Genomic DNA, 24,250 nt, shown 5'->3' on the forward strand with positions numbered 1-24,250 from the left:
GGCCTCCTCTGTGGTCTGACCGGTGTGGAGAACCGAAATGGACTGCTTCCTTCCCCCGTCTCGAACCCAGAATTCAGCACTGAGTACGGTGCTTGCATGGCTGGCAGAAACTGCAGCGCTGTATCCCTGCGCCACTATCTCCTCCTCGTTTCCCAGCACGCGCTGCAGACTCTAGCCGTGGGGCGATTTGCTGAATAAGCAGTGTTACCCTCCTTGCGACAAATCTCTCGCATTTGAGTCCCCATAGCCGATCCTCGTGCGATGGAAATCCTTCCTCCAGGTTCCGGAGCACCCCACTATTGCTGGAAATTCCTAACAAGATAGCCTTTAGCCGTCCTGACTTGTCATACTCCCACACAGTGACGCAGCACATGGGGGCAATGCACTCCCCTCGCCGCCATCTTCCAGCCTCGGTCTGCCACATATTACTTTTTAAAAAAACTTATTTACTGCATATGTTCTCCAGTGAGAGGTGAGGATGTTGGGGTGGAAAGGACATACTTGCCTTGCTTAGGCCCATGCTGGCTCTCATTATGTCCACTGGTGGTTATTCACCTGGGGATTATTTTTGTTTTCAGAACTTTTTCTAACATTCCTTGCAAAATGCTGGTAACCAGTTGGCTTAGTTCTGTTTGTGTTTCTATGTCTTTATTTTTCCTTTTGAATGCTATTTTTCACAATACCTGGTGTTTTCTATGGAAAACTCCTTTTGCTTTTCTCTCAGTAATTTAAAGATATCATTTTATTATCTTGGTGTCTGTTGCTTAATATGAATATATAATTTCTTTTAATGTTGGTTCATTCAATAATAGGATAGTTTTCTCCCTTCCCCATTGGGTCCTTTTAAGATCCGTATTAATTTCGAATGCTGTGGAATGAGTTATCATAAGCTTTGTGGCTTAAAATAGCACACATGCTATTTCAAATTCTGTGGGCTGCGCTCAGGCAACCGTGGGGATGAGTTCAGTGCTTTGGGACTTCCCTGGCCTTGAATCTGGGTGACAGATTTCTGAGGCTTGGTCATCCAGATGCATTAGGCCATTTCCAGATCTCCTTCCCTGTGCCATAGAAGGGAGGCACCTTGACTGGGAGCCACTCAGGATTTAAGCTGCTCAACTTCTTGCCCTGAGAGTCTGTCTCTTGGTTCCAACTGGCAACTGGGAGCTCCTCCCCTATTGCGCCTCCTTTGCCCATCATGTCCCCAGCCAGTTTTCTGGTGATGCAGAAAACTCCTTGCTGTAAAAGGCTTGTGTGATGAGTTAGGCCCACCCACACAGTTCCCCTGTCTTGGGGTCACCTAACAGGGAAACTTAATTGTGTCTGCCAAGCTTCGTCACAGCAATACTGAGCTTGGTGCTCAACTGAATGGACAGGGAAGGTGTGTCTGGGTGGTCTAGATGCCTGGGTGGGAAGAAAGACAGGGCCAGCAAAGTTCATGTGAGTCCCACCTGGGTCAGGGAAGACAGAGCAGGTACTGCCACAAAACTCGGCTGATATTTCAAAAGTGGGTTGGATTTTCCATCACGCATGTGTGTGCTCATTTACACTCAGTTTCCTCTCAGGCTCTGTGACAGGAAGCTCCACAAAAAGTGGACAAATGCCTGGTTTTACCCACGTTTATATGCTTTTTGCCTAATACTTCCCACGTGATAATATAGCTATGTGGATCAAAAAACTTTTCAAGTTTAACATAAAACTGCATAAATGTTTCTTGGCTGGGTAAATTAATTTTGGAATCTGGACAAGAGCAGCAGCTTCGACTCACATTGCCCAATGCTCAGCCAATCCCAGTGGAATTTAATTCTCTTAATGCTCTGTGCATTAGGCATATGGCTTGAGGTTGATTAGGTGTGATCTAACTGGTTATGCTTTTTTTTTAACTCTTGTCATTAATCTTCACAAAAGAATCATCAGAAAAATGGGTTTCATGTCTCCTCTTGTGCTCTGCTGAGGATTCGGGTGCAGTCTGCTAACTAATGTCTCAGGACAGAAAAGAGCTCCTGCTGGCTGCGGGTGTTTGGAGTGGCTGGCCATGGATGCGCACCTGAGAGGACTTATCTGAATTCAGGTTCAGGGTCAAGTGCAGCTTCAGAAGCAGTTGCCACAGTCACTGCTGATTTTGGAACCAGAGCTCAGCCTGTTGCTGCAATGTTCCTATGGCTTGAGAGAGAGTTTGCCATCTACCTTTGTCCTATTATTCAGTACCCAGTATATATGGGGTGACATGACATTGTCACCCTACAGAAGTGGGTGCCATGGGGTGCAAGGCTGTGTGCTTTGGACTGTCTTGTCTTCTCTTTGCTTATTACATCTACACACCCATCCCCCAAAACATTGAGGAGCGCTGGAAAGTCGGGATCTTGGATGCTGTCGTGAAAATTATCTCACTCATGGTAATGCTTTTCCTGGGGAATTAGGATGCCTCATCTTAAGTCCATATGAACTTTCTTTAAGGTTGCAATTTAAAGAGAGACTGGGTTTCTTTTAGAATAAATTGACCAAATAATATTAATATGTTCAATTTAATTAATCATTAATATGTTTGCTTGAATCCATAGGAAGCAGAGGGAGACAGAATTTTTGTTAAGAATCTGTATCTAAAGGTCATGACTATATATTGTGATAAGAATTATAGAAATGATATTGTCCAAATGGAAAATTTGAGAATTTTGTTTGTTTGTTATATTTGACTTTTTTAAAAAATAATTTTTAGTTATCAATGGACCTTTACTTTTGTTTATTTATATGTGGTGCTGAGACTAGAACCCAGGGCCTCACATAGGCTAGGCAAGCGCCCCTGAGCAACAACCCCAGCCCTATATTAAACCTTTTTGATGTAACCTATTCTGGCATGTTCTCTTAAAACTTACATGTATATATCAATTATATACATTTTGATGTGTATGTAGTGCTCTTACTATTTTAATGTTTTTCCCTTTCTAAGTAGTTCCCAAACTTTCAGGTTTCAGAAAGTCTATACATTCTGTGCATTACTGAGGACCTAAAAGAGCTTATTTATGTGGACTACGTTCATCAGTGTTAACTGCATTGGAAATCAACCTCATTAGAACGATTTCACTTAATGGTAAACCCATCATAAGTTAACCTAAACGATATAGTTTCATTAAAACGTGCTTTTTAAACAGAAAAGACTTTATGACAGTCAACATTTTTTCAGATTCCTTTGATGTGTTTCATCCTGGAAGCTGGGTTCTCCCGCATGCCTCTGTAGCTAGTCTGTTGTGAGAACTTCCCCCACCTCGTGAGCAAATTAGATTTTCCTAAGAGGTAGAAGAGTGATGGTATCACGTGTGCTCTCTGAATGTGTCCGAGACCCCCAAGAGTTGGGAGACCACACTTTGAGATCTGCTGCTGCTCTTACCTAACGTCAGTACTTCATTGCTACATCTCAGCCCTCGTGTGTGAAAGTGTCAGAATTTGGATTCCAACCTAACATACTAGAACACCAGGCTCCCTTGCCAGGATACGCTGCCCTCGGGGGGCATGCAAATGATAGTGAGTAGGACGCTTAGGGAGAGGACAGTGATGGAGAACAAATGACCAGAGAGGAGAGAGCAGAGTGGCAAAGAAGGACAGGGATGTCCCCTGTGCTGCCGAAAGAGACCACAGAGCTCTGGGCTCTGTTCCTGAGGTGCCTCCTACTGAAAGTTCAAAGCCACTGAGCCGTCCAGGACATGATATGCTCTTTCCTATTAATTTCAAGGGTCCCACTCTGTTCACTGGACACTAGGAGAACAGGCAGATGAGCAATGTCACCCTACAGAGAAGCTGCTTGTGCATCTTTAGACTGTGAAGTGACCGATACTTATTCCTGGTCAGTATGTGCATCTTCTGAAAACTGGTAGAATATGACCTTTTCTTTCTCAAATGCAAAATAAAATGATGGGGCACACATAAAATAGAAGCCATTTCATCCATTTGTTCCTCTTTGCACGTGCCTATGTAGGAGGTGAAATGCCAGAGAAGTGCTTGCAGGGTTCTGGTAGTGGTCAGTCAGCTTGCCCATGTTCAAGGGTGAGCCATTTGTTATCATCCTGACTCGATAATTCAAGTGATTACCAGGAGAAATAAAAATATTAACACATATCAGATAAATGATCATCACAGTTCTTGATATAATAGCATGGAGAAAGTTAGTACTCGGAAGTAACCCATTCTAATTATAGACAGTGTAAGGCAGGAGAAACAGCCTGAGCTTTAAAACCAGCTAGATGTTTATTTTATTTGTATTTGTTCTTTTTAGACATACATGATAGTAGAGTTATTTTGACAAATTATACACACATGGAGTATAACGCAGGACTCCATTCTTGTGGTCATGCCTGTTGTGGAGTGTCACTAGTCATGTATTCATCTATGAATATAGGAGAGTGATGTCCGATTCCTTCTCCTCTTTCCTTTTCCCATCCCCACATCCTTCCCTTCATTCCCCTTTGTCTAGTACAATGAACTTCTATTCTTCCTTCTCCCCTCCCCTATTGTGTGTTAGCATCTGCATCTCAGAGAGAATATTCAGCCTTTGGTTTTTTGGGATTGGCTTATTTTACTTAGGAAAATATTGTCCAGTTCCATCCATTTACTGGCTAATCTCAGAATTTTATTTTTCTTTATGACTGAGTAATATTTCATTGTATATATAGACTACATTTTTTTCTTCATTCATCTGTTGAAGGGCACCTAGGTTGGTTCCATAGCTTAGCTATTGTGAATTGAGCTGCTATAAAAACATGATGTGGCTGATTTTAAGTCCTTTGGGTATACTTCAAGGAGTGGTATAACTGGGTCAAATGGTGGTTCCATTTCAAGTTTTCTGAGGAATCTCCATATTGCTTTCCATAGTGGTTGCACCAATTTGCACTCCCACCAGCAATGTATGTGGGTGCCTTTTCCCCCACATCCTTGCCAACATTTATTGTTGCTTGTATTCTTGATAATTGCCATTCTGACTAGAAGGAGATGGTATCTCAGAGTAGTTTTTATTTGCATTTCTCGAATTGCTAGAGATGTTGAACATTTTTTCATATATTTGTTGGCCATTTGTATTTCTTCTGTGAAGTGCCTGTTTAGTTCCTTAACCCACAAATTGATTAGGCTTTGTGTGTGTGTGTGTGTGTGTGTGTGTGTTAAGTAAAAGCAGTTATATCTTCAGAATGTACTTAATCTTTCTGTGGCTCAGTGTCTTCAACTGCAAAATGAGGGAGCTAATATATTATATTGCACGGTTGCCATGAAGCAGGAGGGCATGGGTTGCCAAACCCCATCTAATAATGTGGAGAGGCAGCTGGTAATTTAATAATGTGGAGAGGCAGCTGGTAATTTCTTAGTTGAGAAGGGCTCAGCATCTACTCCAGGAGAGGAGCTGTGAAAGATGAACCCAGGCCAGAAGCTGATGAATCTGAATGAGATTACTCTGGTTCTCAGCCGCCACACACCGCGCTTTCTCTAGAACCAGCAGTAGCTCTGTGTTAGGCTGTGCAGGGGGACCTCTGCTGTGCCACTAGGGTTACTCCTGCTGTTCTTTGCATCTTTATGTTCACTTCCTGCTACGGAAAATCAATGTGCTCACTGTTTCAAACTTCTTTAGATGTTTTTATCAGTGCATTATGGTTATACCAATGGTGGGGTTCATACTCACATGCTCATATTTGCATGGATATAATTTGCTCCACCTCAGTTCCCCAAGACCTCCACTTTCCCTCCCACCCTTCCAATATTTCCCTTCCTCTACTGGACTTCCTTTTATTTATTTATTAGTTTTTAATTGGGTGATTTATAGATGTACATGAAGGCAGAGTTCACTGTGGTATATTTGTACATGTATATAGCATCTTTTGCTCCATCTCATTCTGTAATTCCTCCCTTTTCCCATCCACCCTCCCTCCTCTCCATTCCCTTCCTCCCCTCCCCTGACCTCCCACCCCTTCCCTTTTCCCCTTACGTTGCTCTGGCTTCCACATAGGAAAAACAACCACTCCATCCTTGACTTTCGGAGCCTGGCATATTTCACTCAGCATGACAGTCCCCATTTCCATCCATTTACCATCAAATGACAAGATTTCACCCTTCTTTATGTCGGAGATAAATCCCATTGTATATGTACACTGTATTTTCCTTTTTTATTCACCTGTTGACAGGTATGTGGGCTGGTTTCATAACTTGGCTATGGTGAACTAAGCTGATATAAACATCGATGTGCCTGTATCACTATACTATGCTGATTTTTTGTTCTGTTGGATAAATATCAAGGAGTGGTATAATTGGGTCATATGGTGGATCCATGCCTAGTTTTTTGAGGAATTTCTGTGCTCTCTGGAGTAGTTGGACTAATTTGAAGTTCCTCCAACAGTGTATTTGTGTACCTTTCCCCCTACATCCTCACCAGCACTTATCATTTGTATTCTTTTTTTTTTAGTTATAAGTGGACACAATATCTTTATTTTATTTTTTATGTGGTGCTGAGGATCAAACCCAGTGTCCCACACATGCTAGGCGAGCACTCTAGCTCTGAGTCACAACCCCAGCCCATATTATTTGTATTCTTGATGATTGCTTTTATGACTAGAGTGAGATGTATAGTTTTGATTTGCATTTCCCTGATTGCTAGGAATGTTGAAGGTTTTAAAATATGTTTGTGGGTCATTTGTATTTCTTCTTTTAAGAAATATCTGTTTAGTTCTTTTGCTCATTAATTGATTGGGTTATTTGATTTTTGTGTCAGGTTTTCTGAGTTCTTTGTGTATTATGGATATTATTTCCCTGTCATAGGAGTGGCTTGCAAGGATTCCCCCTCCCACACACACATTCTGTAGGCTCTCTCTTCATGCTCTTCTTTCCTTTGCTGTGCAGAAGCCTTTTAACTTGATGTCATTCCACGTATTAATTTTTGGCTTCATTTCTTGAGTTTTGGGGGTCTTGTTAAGGAAGTTGGTCTCTGTGCCAATGTTCTGGCTTGTTGACACTGTGTTTTCTTCCAGAAGTTACAAAGTTCCTGTTCTAATTCCTTAGCCATTAATGCACTGTGAGGTGACTCTTGTACAGGGAGAAAGAGGGGGATCTACTTTCATTCTTCTACACATGTATGTCCAGTTTTTTCAGCAATGTTTGTTTAAAAGGCTGTCTTTCCTTCAATGTCTATTTTTGGCTCCTTTACTGGGTATGGGATGACTGTGTCTAGGTGGGTTTGTCTCTGTATCTTCTATTCTATTCCATTGATATCTTAGTTGATACCAGTATCATGCTGTTTTGCTGCTATAGCTCTGCAATATAATTTCAGATCAGGGATCCTGATCCCACAAATGTCATTCTTCTTTCTCAGTATTGCTTTGGCCACTCGGGTCTTCTACTCTTCCATATGAATGTCAGAATTTTTTTCATCTAGTCCTGTGAAGACCGACATTGGTATTTGGATGGGTATCGCAGTGACTCTATAGAATACTTTTGATAAAGTGTCCACTTTGACAATATTAATTCTGTGTGTCCTGGAACATGGGAGATCTTTCCATCCTTCAAGGTCTTCTTCAATTTCTTTCTTCAGCGTTCTATACTTTTCATTACAGAGTTCTTTCACCTCCTTGGTGAGACTTACTTCTAGGTATTTTTCTGAGGGTCTTGTGAATGGATGGTTTTCCTAATTTTTTTCTCAGCAGATTCATTATTGGAGTGTGAGAAACTATTGATTATTTGATATTGATTTTGTATCCTGTCAACTTTTAGAATTTTATTTATCAGCACTAGAGGTCTTCTGGGGAGTTGTGGTGGCATCTAGATGTCGGATCCTGTTATCAGCACAATGAGATAATTTGACTTCCTTTTTTCTCCACTTGTGTCCCTCTGATTTCCTTCCCTTGTTGAGAGTTAGAGTTTTAGGAACTATATTGAATAGGAGTGTAGAGAGTGCACATGCTTATCTTTTCCCCGATTTTAGAGAGAAAATGCTTTCAGTTTCTTTCTATTCAATATGATATTGGCCTTGGGTTTGTCTTACATATCCTCTTATTATGTTGAGAAAAGTTCATTCCTTCCCTCATTTCTTTGGTGTTTTTGACTTAAATGGATGTTGGATTTTGTCAAAGGTGTTTTCTGCATCTACTGAAGTAATTATGAAATTATTTCTCTTAGCTCTACTTCTATGATGAATCACATTTAGTAATTTGCATATATTGAAACAACCTTGCTTCCCCGGGATGAAGCCCACTTGATCATGGTGTACAATCTTCTTAATGTGTTTTTGAATGTATTTTGCTAGTGTTTATAAAGGATTTTAGTGTCTATGTTCATCAGGAATGTTGATCTGTCATTCCCTTTTCTTCATCTATCTTTGTCTGATTTTTATATAAGGGTGACGGTGCTTCATAGAATGAATTTGGGAGTATTCCTTTCCTTTCTATTTTTTTGGGGGGGAGTTACTGGGGATTGAACTCAGGGGCACTCGACCACTGAGTCACATCCCCAGCCCTATTTTAATTTAATTAGAGACAGGGTCTCACTGAGTTGCTTGATGTCTCACTAAATTGCTGAGTCTGGCTTTGAACTCGTGATGCTCCTGCCTCTGCCTCTAGAGCCACTGGATGTGGGAGGCCATCCTCGCACATGATTTGAGTTACCTCCCTGGCTGGGTGAGAGGCGCTTAGACACAGCTGTGTTAAAGCCTTCCCCACCCTTTCCCAGGTCCGAGGGCTTGTCCGTGCAGAGGTGTACCTGGCCACTGTCCTGAAGACCCAATTGTCACCCTTGACCTTGGGATGCTGCCCCCCTTAACCTTCATTGGATGGGATTTTCCCTGGAATTTTTTGTTCCTCAATAAAAGTTCACTCCCTGGCGTGCTCTCCCTCTCTTGTTAGCTCTTCTGGAAACCTCACCACTGCATTAGGTGGCTGGAGGCAGGATCTAGGAGAAGCCGTCTAGGAGCTGGTATTAAAGGTAATGAGAGTCTGTCTCTTTAATTTAAAACTCCCTAGCAATTTCTTATGAACCGAACCTTCTTTCATGAAGCCAGCGCTGGTCGTGTGGCAGAACTGGAATTGCAGGCCTGCACCACCATGCCCGGCTCTTTCCTTTCTATTTTATGAAATAATTTGAGGAAGATTCACATTAGTTCTTTATAAAGGTCTGATTTAAAACTGAACTTAGAATCCATCTGGTCCTGGGCTTTCCTTTTCCTTAAAAGACTTATGAGGAAGTCTTTTAAGGAAAAGACTTTGATATCATTGTTTGATGTTGGAAACCAGGAGGTTTCCTATATCCTCATGGTTTAATGTAGGTAGGTCATATGTGTTTAGAAATTTGTCAATATCTTTTATATTTTCCAATTTATTGGAATATACAATTTCAAAATAGTTCCCAATGATTTTCTAGATTTCAGAAATGTCAGGTGATGACTCTTTTTCATCTCTGATTTTGTTGATTTGCATTTTCTGTCTTTTGGTTAGTTTGACTAAGGTTTTTATCAATCTCATTTATCTTTTCAAAGGACCAACTCGGTTACATTGAATCTTGTATTTTTTATTCTCAATTTTATTAATTTAGGCTGTGATCTCAATTATTTCCTGTCTTCTACTGATTTTGGAATCAGTTTGTTCTTGCTTTTCTAGGGTATTGAGGCATAATATTAAATTGTTTATTTAAGATATTTCTGTGGATTTTTAAAAATGCAGATAATGATTCAAACTTACCTCTTAGAGTTGCCTTATTACTACCCCAGAGATTTTGATATATTGTATCTCTGTTCTGTTTCTTTCTAAGAGTCTTTGAAATTTTCTCCTGATTTCTTGTATGCCCCATTTCTCATTCAAAAGTATATTATTAAATCTCCATGTATTAAAATGTTTTCTGATTTTCATATTGTTATTGATTTCCAATTTTATTCCATTATGATCTGATATGATGCAAGGAATTATCTCTATTTTTTGTGTTTTCTAAGACTTATATTGTGTCCTAAAATATGGTCCACTTTAGAGAAAGTTGCATGTGCAGCTTAAAAGAAAATGAATTTGGTTGTGGATGGGTGAAATATGCTATAGAAGGCTATTAGGTCCATTTGATTAATTGTATTTTGTTGTTATTTTTTCTTTCCTGAAGAATCTTTACTTAGTTTATGTCTGGAAGATCTACCGGTGAGAGAAGTGTGTGGAATCTCCCAGTATTACTATATCCTACTCCACTTACGTAGAGTAGGATTTGCTTTATATACGTAGATGCCCTAACATTTGGGTCATAAATATTCACGATCATTACATCTTGTTGAATGATTCCCTTAACCAGTATGAAATGACCCGGTTTTATGTTGTGATTAATTATGGACTGAAATATTCTTTGCCAGATGTGAAAGTAGAGATTCGTACTTACTTTAGTCTCCATTTACATGGTATATATTTTTTTCTGTCCTCTCACCTTCAGTCTGTAGATGTCCCTCCTATAAGGTGACTTTCTTTGTAAACAGCATAGGAATGGGTCTTGTTTTTTCTTAATCCATTCTGCCAATCTTTGACTTTTGATTGGTGAGTTTAGACCATTTATATTCAATGTTATTATAGAGATGATTTTTATTTCTTTACATTTTGATTTATTCATAATATTATTTTAGACTTAATGGTTCTTTGATTGACTAGTCTTCTAGAGTGGGATTCATCCATAGGCTGGCTTTGATATTTATTTTTTTGTGTGTCTTGTCAGTAAAATCTTTCACTGTTTCTTGAGTATGTTTTATAATAGTGGCTTAGTGGTTATGATTTCTTATCAAGGAAGGTTTTTTTTTTCTCATCTTAAATTCTAGAGGATAATTTTTCTGGATATAACAATCTTGGTTGGTAGCTGTTATCTTTCAGGGCTTGGTATATATTATTCCAATGCTTTTAGGGCCTGGGTTGAGATATCAGAAGGTAGTCTAATTGGCTTACCTCTAAATGTGACCCATTGTTTTTCTCTTGAAGCTTTTAAAATTTTTTCCTTGTTAGACATTATAATTATAATATGTTTTAGAGATGATATTTTTTATCTTGTATACTTGTATATCTTGTATTCTTGCAGTGGGATTTCCATCTCACTTGGAAAATTTTTTTCTGATATTATTTCATGGAAAAGCTTGTGCATTCCTTTAGTTTGCATTTTGGTGCCTTCTCCTATGTCAATGACTCCTTGATTTTGTCTCAATGTTTTCCAAGATTTTTTGAATATTGTTATGGTATCTTATCATCTTTTATTTATTGTCAGTTTTATTTTCAAAATCATATACTTTGTCTTTGAGGTCTGAGAATCTATCTTCAATGTGGTCTCATCTATTGGTAATGCTTTCAATTGAATTTTTAATTTGATTTATTGAGTCTTTCATTTCCAGGAATTCTATTTTTTTCTTGAATTTCTATCTCTTTATTGAAATGATATTTTATTCCCTGTATTCTGAGTTCATTCCTTACATCTTCTTTTATCTCACTAAATGTGTTAGGTTTGAACTTTCTAAATTCTTTATCCAACATTTCCTCCACTGTGATTGGATCAATTGTTGTGGGATGGATATCTGGGGTAGCTTGTTCCCTTGCTTTTTCATTTTTTTTTTTTTTTTTTGTAAATATGTCAATGTGCTGGGATGATGATCTCTTCTACTTTTATGCAAGTGGCTGTTCTTTAGTGAGCTTCTTTCTCTTAGGTGCCCCAGGTTGAGTGAATATTCAAGTATCCATACTCCCAAAGGATGCCCTTCCTGTGCCCAGTATCCAGCACCACTTTGTGACAAGATGCTACATCCTATTAACTGCAATCACTTTAGAACAAAGCCGTGTGCTGATAAACCTCAGAGTGGAAAAACTTGTTGAAAATGTTCTCCATTATTCCTCTAATCCAAGTATAAAATTGTAGTAATGTTTTTCAATAGGTTGAGAAATTATTTATTAAATAGAGTAAAATTATTATTACACTATACAGGGGCTGAAAGGGGAGAAGAGAAGCAATGGGCAAAGAAGCAAAAGAAAGATAAAAGAAAATATTGAAAAAGTAATGGAATCTAAGATAAAAACAAGAAAAAAGTGGGAGTGTATTTGAGGCAGATGCAGGTAATGCTAGAGGGAAAAGAGCCCAAGAGGAGCAAGTGTAACCTGAGACAGGCAAGCAGAGAGGAAGGGTGATTCCAGTTAATTATTTAAAATATTAGCAGGAATACAACCAATTGGGTTGAGACCTGCAATATTGAATAATAAAGGAATATCTATCAATTCAAAACAAAAGGTCATAGCTGTGAGATCAAAACTGACATTAGAGCTATTTGATATTTTTTGCTGAGGTGGGAAGATTTCTTATGAGTTCCTGATCTGGATTTCATCAGGATTTGGACCTTCAGAAGATGCTCACCGCTCCTTGGCTTTTCCTCTAAGTTTTCCTGGGTAGAGGTAGTGAGCACAGCAGCTCACCTCTGATGTGATTCTAGAAGGCTCCTTTTGATCTTTGATGTGTCCAGGTACTCCTAGCTTTCTGGAGGGTCAGAGAGGTCCTAATTGTGACTGAGCAGCTGAGTTACTCCCTGTTTGAGGGTGCAGTCTTGGGTGCCTTCTGGTGAAAAACTCCATGTACCAGGGTGGTTAGATGCAGCAGGGGCTCCCCGTGTGCACTTCAGGGTGTGCAGGGTGTGGCAGTCTAAGGTAGAGGTGCTGTGGCCTGGTTGATGTGGCACTGAGTGGCCCTTGAGAGGTGTGTGGCTGCGGCCCCTCTGGAGTGTGCAGGCTGCACACTGATCAGTGAGTGATGTCTGTGGGGTGCTCCGCTGTAAGCCCTTGGTGGGCCGTACTCCTGCTATTGATGCAGGAAGTTCTTTGCTGGCTGCTTTGGGGTTGTCCTCAGGGACTTCCTTCTGTGGGCTATGCACCTGAGGGAGAGGTGATTGGACTGGACCCTGGGACTCACAGCTGTGGCCCCTCCAAGAGATGCCAGGCACAGGAACTACGTCCCTGGTTGCTATAGTTTTCTTTCTGTCCTTCCTCTCCCCCACCCCTGAACTGGAGATTAAATACAGTAGCATCTGCCACTGAGCTACTCCCTGAGCCCTTTTAATTTTAAAAAAATTGAGGCAGAGTCTTGCTCAGTTGCTGTTGCTGGCATCTGACTCGCTATACTCCTAAGTTGCAGGGATGACAGGTGTGCCCTGCCATGCCCGACTCAGGTTGCTATGGTGTGCTCACCAGCTGGGGCTTGTTAGCCCAGAGGCCCAAGGCCCGTGTTTGGAGAGTGCTGCATCTGCTGGCTGTTTCTATGGGGTGTGGGGGTGCAGGGTGCAGGGCTCATGGCTGTCGCTGGCTGCTGGGGAGTGCTGAGCACCTGCTCCCCCTGCCAGGGTTTCTTGTAGTGGTGGTGTCTAATGGCTGGCCAGCTGGCTGCAACTGCGGGACCTGTGGGCGCAGCCTCTCTGGGTCTGTGGCACAGAAGCCTCCATGCTGGCTGCAGCTCTTGGGGTTTTTTTATGATCCCTGTGTCTGGGGTCCAGTGTCCATTGCCTGAAGATGGGGGAAACTGCATGATTTGGTCTCCTCTAGGGAGACCAGCTGGCTAAGGACTCTACAAAATGGCTCTACAGAATGGCTCCTGCCCAGCATGACTTTCAGTCCACAATTTGAACTAAGCCTTGAGATTTCCGTCACTGTCTCCCAATTTGACTTGGTTTGCTTCTCTTTGTAGCTATGGATAAGGGAGTAACTGGGGCTTTCCCTCTTTGTCTTTCTCTCTTTGTTACCCCTGTCCTTGGCCCCACCCTGGTCAGGGTTCAGGGCCAAAAAATTCTGTTCTTATTTTCTGCCCCAGTAACCAAACTCCAGGTGCCCCCAAGTCTCTAGCTGTCCAAGCTTGAGTTTAGAGCCCCGACAATTGTCTACCTCTGCAGCCAGCCCTGCTTGCATGGCTTAGCAGGGGTTGGGGCTGCTGCTTGGATCCGGTGTGCCGTCTTCTCCAGAATAATTCTTACTATTTTTGTTTCATTTTGTCTTAATAGGGTACATTGTTTGAAAGCATAGGACTTATGAGGTGCGAAGAATGGTTTTTCACAATAATGAGACTGGATGTTACAAAACCAATTTCAGATGAAAACGTTACGGTCCTCGACACAGCCTTTGGAGACATTCCGGTACGCCTGTACTTGCCAAAAAGGAAGTTGGAAAAGCAGAGACCAGCGGTGATTTTTCTCCACGGTGGTGCCTTTGTCTTGGGAACTTGCAGTGAGTGCATTTTATTTATATGGCTGTGGGTTGGGCTTAGTGTAAACTGTATGTTAAACTATGTTGTGTCTATATGTAGGATTGACAGAACATTTGTTTATGCAGCATTTATTTTTGTGACTATGTGAATGCATTTTACAGAGACATTGTGGACTATATCAGTTATGGTTCACTCACACTTCTTCATACACAGTGTGGCAAATAAAATAATAAAAATCATTAGATGAGATTTGGGCTTTATAAACTTTATCATCAAATATACTTCCATTGATAGCCGGGAATGGGAAGTTCAAACAGCCACCTTGAGTATTAAATTACAAATTAGCAAAGGACCTGAATTCACTCTCATAAAAACTCAGGTGAATCCAGAGTCAGGTCAAATCAGAAATGACACAACTAGTGGCTACTGAGCAGTGGACACAGGGTTCAGGTCAGAGGCTCCCAGGCACCAGTGGTGTGGAAGCTCAGAATCTAACATCTGATTTGGCCACAAAATGAAAAGATGAAGTAGAAGTGAATAATCAGCTCTTCTCTTAAAACCTGTGTACCCATCTAATATTTGGAGATAATTCCAAGGAATGCTGTGGAGTTGCCAACACACACACATACACACACACACACACACACAAACACACACACGTTTAGACCATTGATGAATGTTAGGAGGTCACTGCGTGTCACAGGGTACAAGGGTGTTATACTATATACCTAGAAGATGTCAGAAACCAGGAAAAAGACTCGTGTCCCCAGAGAAATTGCAGCCTAACTATTATATCCAGAAGTTTGGCTTCGTTTTCTGTCTATATTTCAAAATATGCAAGAAAGCTACTGTATTCAGATGGGTGGCCCATGACCGCAAGGTAAGCCCGTCCTGGGGTCAGGTATTGTGATCAGAGTTTCAGACGTGAGGAAACAGACCCAGAGGTTAAGTGGTTTTCTGAGTCCTCCTGTCAGTGGTGGGGGCAGTCACCAGGCCCAGGCCCTACGGCAGGTCCACAGGCATGGCATGGGGTGTCACTGCTGGTGGGTAGTGTCTCTCGCATGCTGTTACCCCTTCGCCCCCAGGACCTCTGAGCTCTCAACACTATCCAGGTCTCCCGGGTCCTTCCCTATCAGCTCTCAAGGTGTGAGTCCACAAGTCGGTGCCCATCACTTCACCTCTGCCCATCTCACGTTATCAGCACCATAGCCATCAGTAATCCACTTCTTTTTGATGACTTAGGAAAAGGCTTTTTTTTTTTTTTTAATTTTTTGGCAAACTTTGATCTTCTACTTGGTTTGGGACCCTGTTCTCTCCAACTTCGGGATTGGATTTTATCAACACTTCTCCTTCATTCTCCTACCTGACAGTGTGTGCTTTGGTGGACCCCGCCACCTGGCCATCTCTCCCCCCACCGTCCTTCCTGGACCCCGGTCACTGCCTACCACTCATCCTGTTCTCGGGCTCCTGGGCATACACTGCAGGTCTGTCTATGCCTCTGTGATGAGTTCTTCAAGCTGTCATTGGAAAATGGCCACTGCCCCCTGCCCCACTGTAGGGCTCTCTACTCTTTTGGTCCCTCAACAGAATTCCCTTCCTTACCTCCACCTCCTTCTCCCTCTGTCAAACACGTGGGTTCTTCCTTTGCCCTGTGTAGTGCCCATGCTCCCCAGGATTCCTCCGTCTCAGGTTTGACTCTGCTTTCATGTGGTCCTCCACACTGTCCTCCTGTCCCTGCCCCCACCCCCACTCCTGATACTGAGTTTTGGCTCCGCATCTTCACCTATGTCCCCAGAGAACCTGCAGCCTAACTTATATCCTGACGTCAGTAAATTCAACTGCTGACCAGGCCGAGGCACCTAAGAAGCCATAGATCAGCCAGCCTCAGCAGGAGCTTGCGGTCAACCCAGGGTGAGAAACAATTAAACTGGGTTAATGTAACATGAACTCAAGCATAACAGAAATGGTCATCTCATCGTTACCTTCCAAGAATTTCAGAAAACCAATAAATAACAACGACCCTGAAGCCCCCAGAAAACCACCACCAACGAAACCCAGATTCCTTAGCTCATGTGTGTCCACGCACGGCTAGGAGCCCGGTCACACTCTGTCCCTCAGCTCCAAGTCCAGTCACCGGCTCTGTCCACACTGCTCTCTAGATTTCTTCTCTTTTTCTGTCAAAACCAAAAGACGTAATTCATCATTCAGATTTCTTCCTGTTGCTTTTTCTCTGCTGGTTCACCCTCGTTCTTCGACTGTGTCACCTTCTTCAGGATTAAACCTTTGTAATATGGGAAGCTGACCATGGAAATTATTATTGAACTTTGATAATATCCACCACTTGTTGACAAAGAAATCTTAAGTGCACCATCCAAACTTGGACAGCTGTACGCTGATTTCCCTGGGGTGCCTTACTTCCTACCCTCTTCCTCTCTAGACTTTATTTTGACTGTACTCACTGCATTTGCTCCCCTGAACTCTGGGTTCTCAGGAACCTTTGCCTCTGAATCCACTTTTTCCCACCATGAATACATTTTTCTTTCCCATTTGATAGCAGTTATCACATCTTTGCCTTTTACACAGTGAACGCCCAGTTAGTGCCTTTTGAATGAGTTAATTCATACTGAGTCAGTGTTTGACACTGATTTCCAGTAGGATTTTATCTCCATATTTTACCCAACCTTCTCAATCTTTCCATTCCTTTAAGTACACAGTAATTAGATTTATTCCATAATTAATCAGCATAAGAATTAGAATAGCAAGTATATCCTATCAGTTGATTTAGATTAAAATTTAAATGATCACTTCTACCCAGAAAGATAACTTAAAATTTATTTACAAGATAATCAAATATGAATGTGTTCATGTAAGTGTCAGATTATTTCATAAAGGAAAAGTCTCACTTTTCTTTAATTGCCCTGAGAAATGTACCTGGAATTAGGTAAACTACTGTTCCTTTATTAAAAAGGAAAAGGATAATGACTAGCAGTTCCTGAAAAAAAAAAATGAGCTATGATTGAACCTCCGAACCCATGAAAACCTTCATGCTGGATCTAATGTTATCTTCAAGTTATTCCGAGAGTTCTGGCTGATTCCTGTCAGAGTTTCAGGGACACCACGGTCATGAGCGTGCCAGTTATAGATCAAGGCACACGCTTTCTTCTTCTCCTTCAAGTACTGAGAAAGCCAAGAGTCAACCTTGGGACGGTCCAACAGCGTGTCTATTACTGATGTGTCCTTAGCTCTGCTAATGGACGCCTTTGAGTTAGATATCCACCCTCTCCTGGCAGTTTCCTGATGACACTGGGCAGAACACAGCAGGCATGATAGACCTGGGCATCCTTGGTGAATGGCACCCCTTGACGAGTGTATCACAGAGAACCTGGAAGAAGGGTTCTGACAGAAGGCACCTGAGCCAAGGGCCATGTCCAGTTTCCTCCTTCATGGTGAACAGTCTGGCGTCCTCTGGGACTTGCTCAGGGATGACTGAGGAGTTGAGGATGAGGAGGGTTTTGATTCCGGACAGTGTCCCTCCACATGGCAGCAGATGTGGGACCGTCCTCCATCCCCTGCTTCTGGCCTGTGTTTCCACACTTCCCAAGACAGGGAGGTGCCCACTGCTCTTGTTCACAGGTTGCCCATTTGAATTTCTTCCTTTTCAGAGCTGTCGGCTTATGACTCCACGAACAGACGGACGGCTAACAAACTCGGTGCTGTTGTCGTCGGAGCAGAGTAAGAGCGATTGTTCTCCCCAGCACAGGCCTCGCCTCACAGCACAGTGTCCTGTCCAGGGCCAGCCCCTCAGGCCTCAGGAGTGGCTGGTCTGGGCTTGGGGTTTACATAGATTTTTATGAACAATATAATATCCAGGCCTCCTCGCAGGCTTAGTTCCACTTCACTGTGCCCTTGAGGGACCTCTGAGGGGCACCCCAGGAGAGCATCTTTGCCAGCACAGCTGTGACAACCCCTGGGAATATAAAACTCAGGTTCTAGGATGACCCAGTTTAATCCCCAGGTCAGAGACTTGGGAAGGGAACTTAGTTTCCCGTTTCCCATTTGGGAGTTTTTTGAGCTGATAAAAAAAGACCTGAAGTTTAAAGATGTTCCTGGTTGGAGGAGCCTTAGGTGGGGAATGCTGGGACCCTGAGAGTCTCAAGCATGCTCCAAATGAGGGTGCTTAGCACCCCACGACTTTCCCCGCAGTTCCAGACATGTTCCAGAAAGGCCAGCAAATGCCGGTCACTTTCTGACCCACACTGTCTTCTGAAATCCTGATCTGAGGAGGAGGAACTTTTCCATCTCTACTGCCCATTTCATAGTGCAACATAGAGGTGCCTGCCTGATGGGAAGGACACAGTGGGGTTTCCTGGCTCCCTGGGGGTCTGAGGGGGTCAGTTGGAAGGTTCTAGTGGAATCAGTGCTGAAGCACTCATCACTACTGCCCTGTAGCAATCAGAAGATCCCTGTGTGTTCAGAGCTATTTCTAATTTACAACAGCAAGAAGAATATTCTCCCTTTCCTTCTATAATTTTAAACTAAGAGACCACTTTATCATTTTAAATAAACACTTCAAATGGTGATAGATGTTGATTCTGGTTTAAGAATTCTATCAGTGACTGATGGTATTTGCTGTTCTTTACCCTGAAGAACACTGAGTGTATCAGCTACATTTTTGATATGTTACTTTTTAAGATTACACTATAATTAGGGTATTTTGGACACAGATCATAATATAACAAAATTGCCAGGGCCATCTGGCCAATACTAAGTGTTCAGCATGGCATGCAAATAATTCACCAATTCTTATAAATATTAAGATTACTACTATAGTTTGAAATAGAAAATAAATTCCAATTCTATTATGCTCCTGTAATAGAAGACAGTGTGTGGCAGACACCTACGTGTTAAAACGTGCTGTCATAATTGGTCTTCCAAATGAACTCAAGATGACCAAGCACCATCCCTTGCCATACTTCTTTTATATTTGATTTTGAATCAAGTTTTCGCACAGTGTTCATGGTATGAAATGGGTCGTACTAATTTGACCTAAACAAATTTCTAATGCCTGACGCTGACAGATCATTTATTTTAATGGTTTCTGTTTTTTTGTTTTTTTAAATCTCTACACGTTCCTATCAGTGGTTCTAAAAATTTTTGAGTTGTCAACTACACTGAGAAAGTGACGGAAGCCAGAGCGTGTCTCCATGAAACCCACACATGGAAGATTCACTGCTGAGAGCTCACATGTGACAGTGTGGGGTGGAGACCAGGACCTCTCCACCCCTCCCAGTGGGACCAGCAGTTCAGAGCCCCCACCCCAAAATCTGTTCTTATTTTAAGCAGGAGTTAGAAGCAAGCCCAGGTCTGGGTGGTGAGATTGACGGTCCACAACAGGGCCCAGCTTGACTGGCCCTGTGGGTCCCGTGGAGATGCCTGGACACACTGCCGAGAACAGAGTCTAACCACGGGGTGTCTTGTTACCTTGGTTCCCCCTCTGCAGCTACAGACTAGCTCCTCAGTACCAGTTCCCAGTTTCCCTGGAAGACTCCATTTTTGTGGTCAAGTTCTTTCTTCAAGATGACATTCTTGCAAAATATAGAGTGGATCCCACCCGAATCTGTATTTCAGGAGACAGTTCTGGGGGTGTGTTGGCAACAAAAGTGACTGAGCTGGTAAGTCTTCCATGTCATGCATGTTCCTAGCACACGCGCCATGAGCACCACCCAAGAGAACCTGTCATTTCAGCTGCAATCTCTGTGAAATGTTAAAATACACACCCCAGACTACTTTCTGTCCTTTTCACATGATTGTATCTTCAGACAGATAAAACTTTAAAGACATCAAGAGGATGAAATATAATGCTGCATAAGGCTCTATTTTTATCACTAATTTTAGGGGGAAAAACCCAATAATGTCTAGGAACTACCATGTGACATGATAAGGAGTTTGTTTTTCTCCCTACGTAAATTGTAAAGTTTGCCAGGAATTTGGGATGATGGTAATTGGCGTGTTAAGCCCTGTAGGGTGTCATGACATAACGTTAGGCTATGTGTCATGCTCATACAAAAGCATGACTACCGAGACAGAAGGGGAACTGGCCCTCAGATTAAGCCCTGTCTGTGTGCAGCTGAACAATAACCGACACTAGGTAATATATCTGAAAAGTAAACTCCATTCAACACACAATCTCAACCTCAAAACCATTTTTTAATGGAACAAAGTTAGTATAGCAGAAACCTTTTAGTATACACCCTTTAAATAAAAATGAAATACAATAAAGCCACCATGAGCCACCATGACCTCTTGGCCTCTTGTTAGGGTGGCCAGAGGAAAACGCACCTAATTCTGCTCCTCTGCCCCATCTCAGAGCCCCTCTGCCTCCTTAGTTTCAGAGACCCAGGTGGCTTCAAGCAGTTGAGGTGCATGAGATTTGGGCCATGGGCTAAAAGTGTCCTTGCCTGCATCTGGAAACCCTCAGCAGCAGAAGAGCTTCCAATAATTGGGAGAAGGCAGACGATTCCTGGGAGAACCCGGCCCCAGTGAGCCGTGTGGAGGGTGGGTCAAGGGGTGAGACACTTGGGAAGTTATCCCCAGGTCCCGAAGCTGCGTGCGGGAACTCTGCATGCAACACTTTTGGTGATTTTAGCTTTTTGAAGATTATTTCTAGAGCACCATGAGTGTATGTCACCTTTGTCTAGGAAGGTCATTTCATGTGTTTAGAAACCTTCCCCTCCTATTACTAAGCCACTATAAAACTCTCAGTAACATAAATCCTTAATACCAGCCCTCAACGGTGCTTGCCACACAACCTTGAAGCCAGCTCCACAGGGGACAACACGTCTTTAGTAAAGTGTTCAGAAACCTGCGGTGTGATGGGTACCTAAGTCATATGGCCATCAAGCGACACGGCCAGAGGCGGATCAGAGCCGATTCAGCAGGGGAGCAACCCTGAGCTGCACAGGGTCCGTGCTGTGACTGAGTTGGGGGATAGTTTCTAGACAAGAAGGACCTGTCCTGAAACAGCATCAGCCCTTTCTATCCAGAGTGACTAAAAGGTCCCATAGAGACAAGGACAATTGCAGTTTTGCACTAAGGGCAGAGGGGTTTAGGATGTGCCCTATCTAGTCTCCTTTGACTTTGTGTGTAATAACACTGCTGCCTAGCAGATCCTTCCCTTGCACTCAGGTCCTTATTGGTTGCCCAAGAGGTGACACTGCATGACTACTGTGTTTCCAGGGCTCTCCATGCCTCCTAGGCTCCATGCCCTTTAGTACCTCTGTTGCTTTGATCCCTAGCCTTCTGGTTTGTTCCTCCTCTTAAACAGGGAGTCTAAGCCAGCTTCTTCAATAGCCAAGGGTTATTGCAGGAGTCTGCTTGTCACATGCCTGATACTGCTTTCCGGATACTTTTTTTCTGATCACAAAGATGATAATGCTATTATCTTATTTGAAGAATAGAAGGATGAATAATTAAATTAATTCATTCATCCTTTCATTTTTCTCATTGCTATATATACATTGTATATATAAAATATGTCTTCTACATATTATATATATAAAATCCCACAAAAACCATGTAATTTATAGGCTATATGACACCAATAAATATAAAAAAGCCAGGCACAGCGGCACATGCCTGTAATTCCAGTGGCTTGGGAAGCTGAGGCAGGAGGATAACAAGTTCAAAGTCAGCCTCAGCAACTTATTGAGGCCCGAAGCAACTTAGCGAGACCCTGTTTCCAAATAAAAAATAAATAAAAAATTAGGACCGGGGACGTGGATCAGTTGCTAAGGGGTCCTGGATTCAATCCCTATCAACTTCCCCCCATAAAAATAAATAAATCTATAAATTTTAAAAAATAGAATATAAATAAATATATAATATAAAATAAATATATTCATGTTTCCATATAGATAATGGTAAAAATGGAAGGATGATGAATAGACAGGAAGATAGAAAAAGACCACAGATAGAAAGATACACAGATATGAGGATGGCTCAGAGAGTGTCAGGAATAAAGGAATTAAATATCTAGTGGAAAGAATAAAGAGGGTATCCATCCACCCAGCTGCGGAAGCTGGGGGGTAGCTGGGGCATTTGCTCCTGGATCGTAGGTCCTCTCCCATAGGGCTAGGAAGGAAGAGGAAGCCACCTCTCAGCTGAGACCTCAGGAAAGAGCAGCCATGCACATTGAGTTCCACATCTTTTCCCAAACTTCAAATTAGCATAACTTACTCTCTTTCCATCACATGGCAGGATCTTTGTCCTGAAAGCGGATTGCATACAGGACTATCCTTTCCTCTGATATATTTCCTTTTGAATTAACATGTGAGTCTCGCCATTAGTATTTTATCATTATACTTATTCTTTCTTTTCATTTAGCATAATTTAGTGAAAAAAGGTTTTTAAACATAGATATCCTGTCATCTTCTCTAAGAATCTCATAATTACATTTATAGTTGATGGTCATGTGTGAACATGCATGTGATTCTGTGTGTGGTTTCTTTACTGATAAAACGGAAATGGCAACTTTTTATCCTCCAAAATTGGGTGTGAATGTCATCAGAATAATATTTCTAACCATAATTTACAATTTGTTTCATGAATTTATTTGCCTCCTGCTCCTGCAGTTTGAAAGTCTTTGATTCATTAATATTTTATTATTATTTTTTCCAGCTGCAGAATGATCCAGAATTCAAAAATAAAATTAAGGCACAAGCCTTAATTTACCCTGGCTTACAGTTACTTGATATCTTCATGCCATCTCACCAGGAAAACAAACACGGGCCGATTCTGTCCAGGGACCTGGCAATTAAATTGAGCTCCCTGTATTTGACCAAAGATAAGGCTCTGCCCCAGGCAATGAGGGAAAACCAGCACATGCCTCGAGGGTCCAGGCATTTGTTTAAGTTTGTTAACTGGAGTGTCCTCCTTCCGGAGAAGTATAAAAAGAACCACGTGTACAAGGAGCCAGTTCTTGGAAAGCTTGACCCTTCATATCCACTTCTGATGGACAGCAGAGTGTCACCTCTGATAGCCAATGATTCTCAGCTGCAGAACCTGCCCTTGACCTACATCCTCACTTGTGAGCACGACATCCTGAGAGATGACGGGATCATCTATGTCACCCGGCTGCGCAAGGTCGGAGTTCAGGTCACTCACGACCACATAGAGGACGGATTCCATGGAGCCCTGTCGTTCATAATGTCACCGTTTCATTTACGTTTAGGCTATCGGATACAGGACAAGTATATTAGTTGGTTAGAAGAAAATCTGTAAGTCTGAACAGTGCACGGAGCTGGCGAGTCAGTGTTATGATTGAGGACTGTGGTGTGAAATATTGTGAGTTTAACAGACAGAAGGATGAGTTTGGGATAAACCTACATTGAAACTGGAAGAAAGGCTCTCATGTATCTTTCAGCCAATTGGTTAATTTTCCTAATCTTAGATCTTGATAAAGTGAAGACATTCACCTTATTATTCCCAGGAAATATGACTGACCCTGATAAGCTCTGAGGAAGGACCAGGAGCAGATGTTCAAACCCAGGCTGGCCGCTCCTGGGCACCCGTGAGGGTGCTAGTGGTGTGTGGAGGGAGCTTAAGGCAGAAGAATCCCAGTGGCCCTTTTGTAGAGAGGGACATACACTTGACTGCAGACGTTTTCTCCCCAAATTCGGTATTGTCCATGTATTAACTGGACAATAACCTGTTATTTTTTTCCCATTCATTTCATACAGTCTGCCTACTGCTAGGCTTTTTTGCTCAAAGCAGGAAAAGGTCAAAACCTGGGCTGTGGATCATCCCTACAGCCTAAATGGTTGAGCCTTAATCAAATTTTTTAGCAACTCGGACCCTGAAGTTCACTTCATGGATTGCTATGTGCGGTTAATGAGTCCAGAAACTTCCTTTGCCAACTGTGCGTGGCAGTCGGAATTGTTTATTCCTTTCTTCTGAATTTCTGGAATGAATCCTTCAACCTCCCAGAGGCTTTGGAACTAGTAGGACATTTAAGCTTCAGACCCCTTTGCCTTCCAGTGATGCTGGGCCTCCCATGCCAGCC

At 42.2% G+C, this 24,250-nt stretch overlaps 1 protein-coding gene across 1 annotated transcript; it reads left to right on the forward strand.

Moving 5' to 3' along the window:
- The first annotated feature begins 2,255 nt into the window (after positions 1 to 2,255).
- Positions 2,256 to 23,469, forward strand: Aadacl2 (arylacetamide deacetylase like 2). The gene is made up of 5 exons (XM_027933562.2): positions 2,256 to 2,393; positions 13,988 to 14,210; positions 17,853 to 17,922; positions 19,691 to 19,862; positions 22,867 to 23,469. Exons 1-5 carry the CDS (start codon positions 2,256 to 2,258, stop codon positions 23,467 to 23,469), a joined length of 1,206 nt encoding a protein of 401 aa, XP_027789363.2.
- The last annotated feature ends 781 nt before the right edge of the window (positions 23,470 to 24,250 follow it).

This window comes from Marmota flaviventris, chromosome 8, assembly GCF_047511675.1.
Source record: "Marmota flaviventris isolate mMarFla1 chromosome 8, mMarFla1.hap1, whole genome shotgun sequence".
Taxonomy (NCBI): domain Eukaryota; kingdom Metazoa; phylum Chordata; class Mammalia; order Rodentia; family Sciuridae; genus Marmota; species Marmota flaviventris.

Excerpts from the sequence above, each read along its gene's own strand:
- Aadacl2 (XM_027933562.2), top strand. The coding sequence starts at position 2,256 with ATGGGGTGCAAGGCTGTGTGCTTTGGACTGTCTTGTCTTCTCTTTGCT. Across the intron at positions 14,211-17,852 it reads CTTTGTCTTGGGAACTTGCA|AGCTGTCGGCTTATGACTCC; the intron begins GTGAGTGCATTT and ends CTTCCTTTTCAG. Across the intron at positions 19,863-22,866 it reads CAACAAAAGTGACTGAGCTG|CTGCAGAATGATCCAGAATT; the intron begins GTAAGTCTTCCA and ends TATTTTTTCCAG.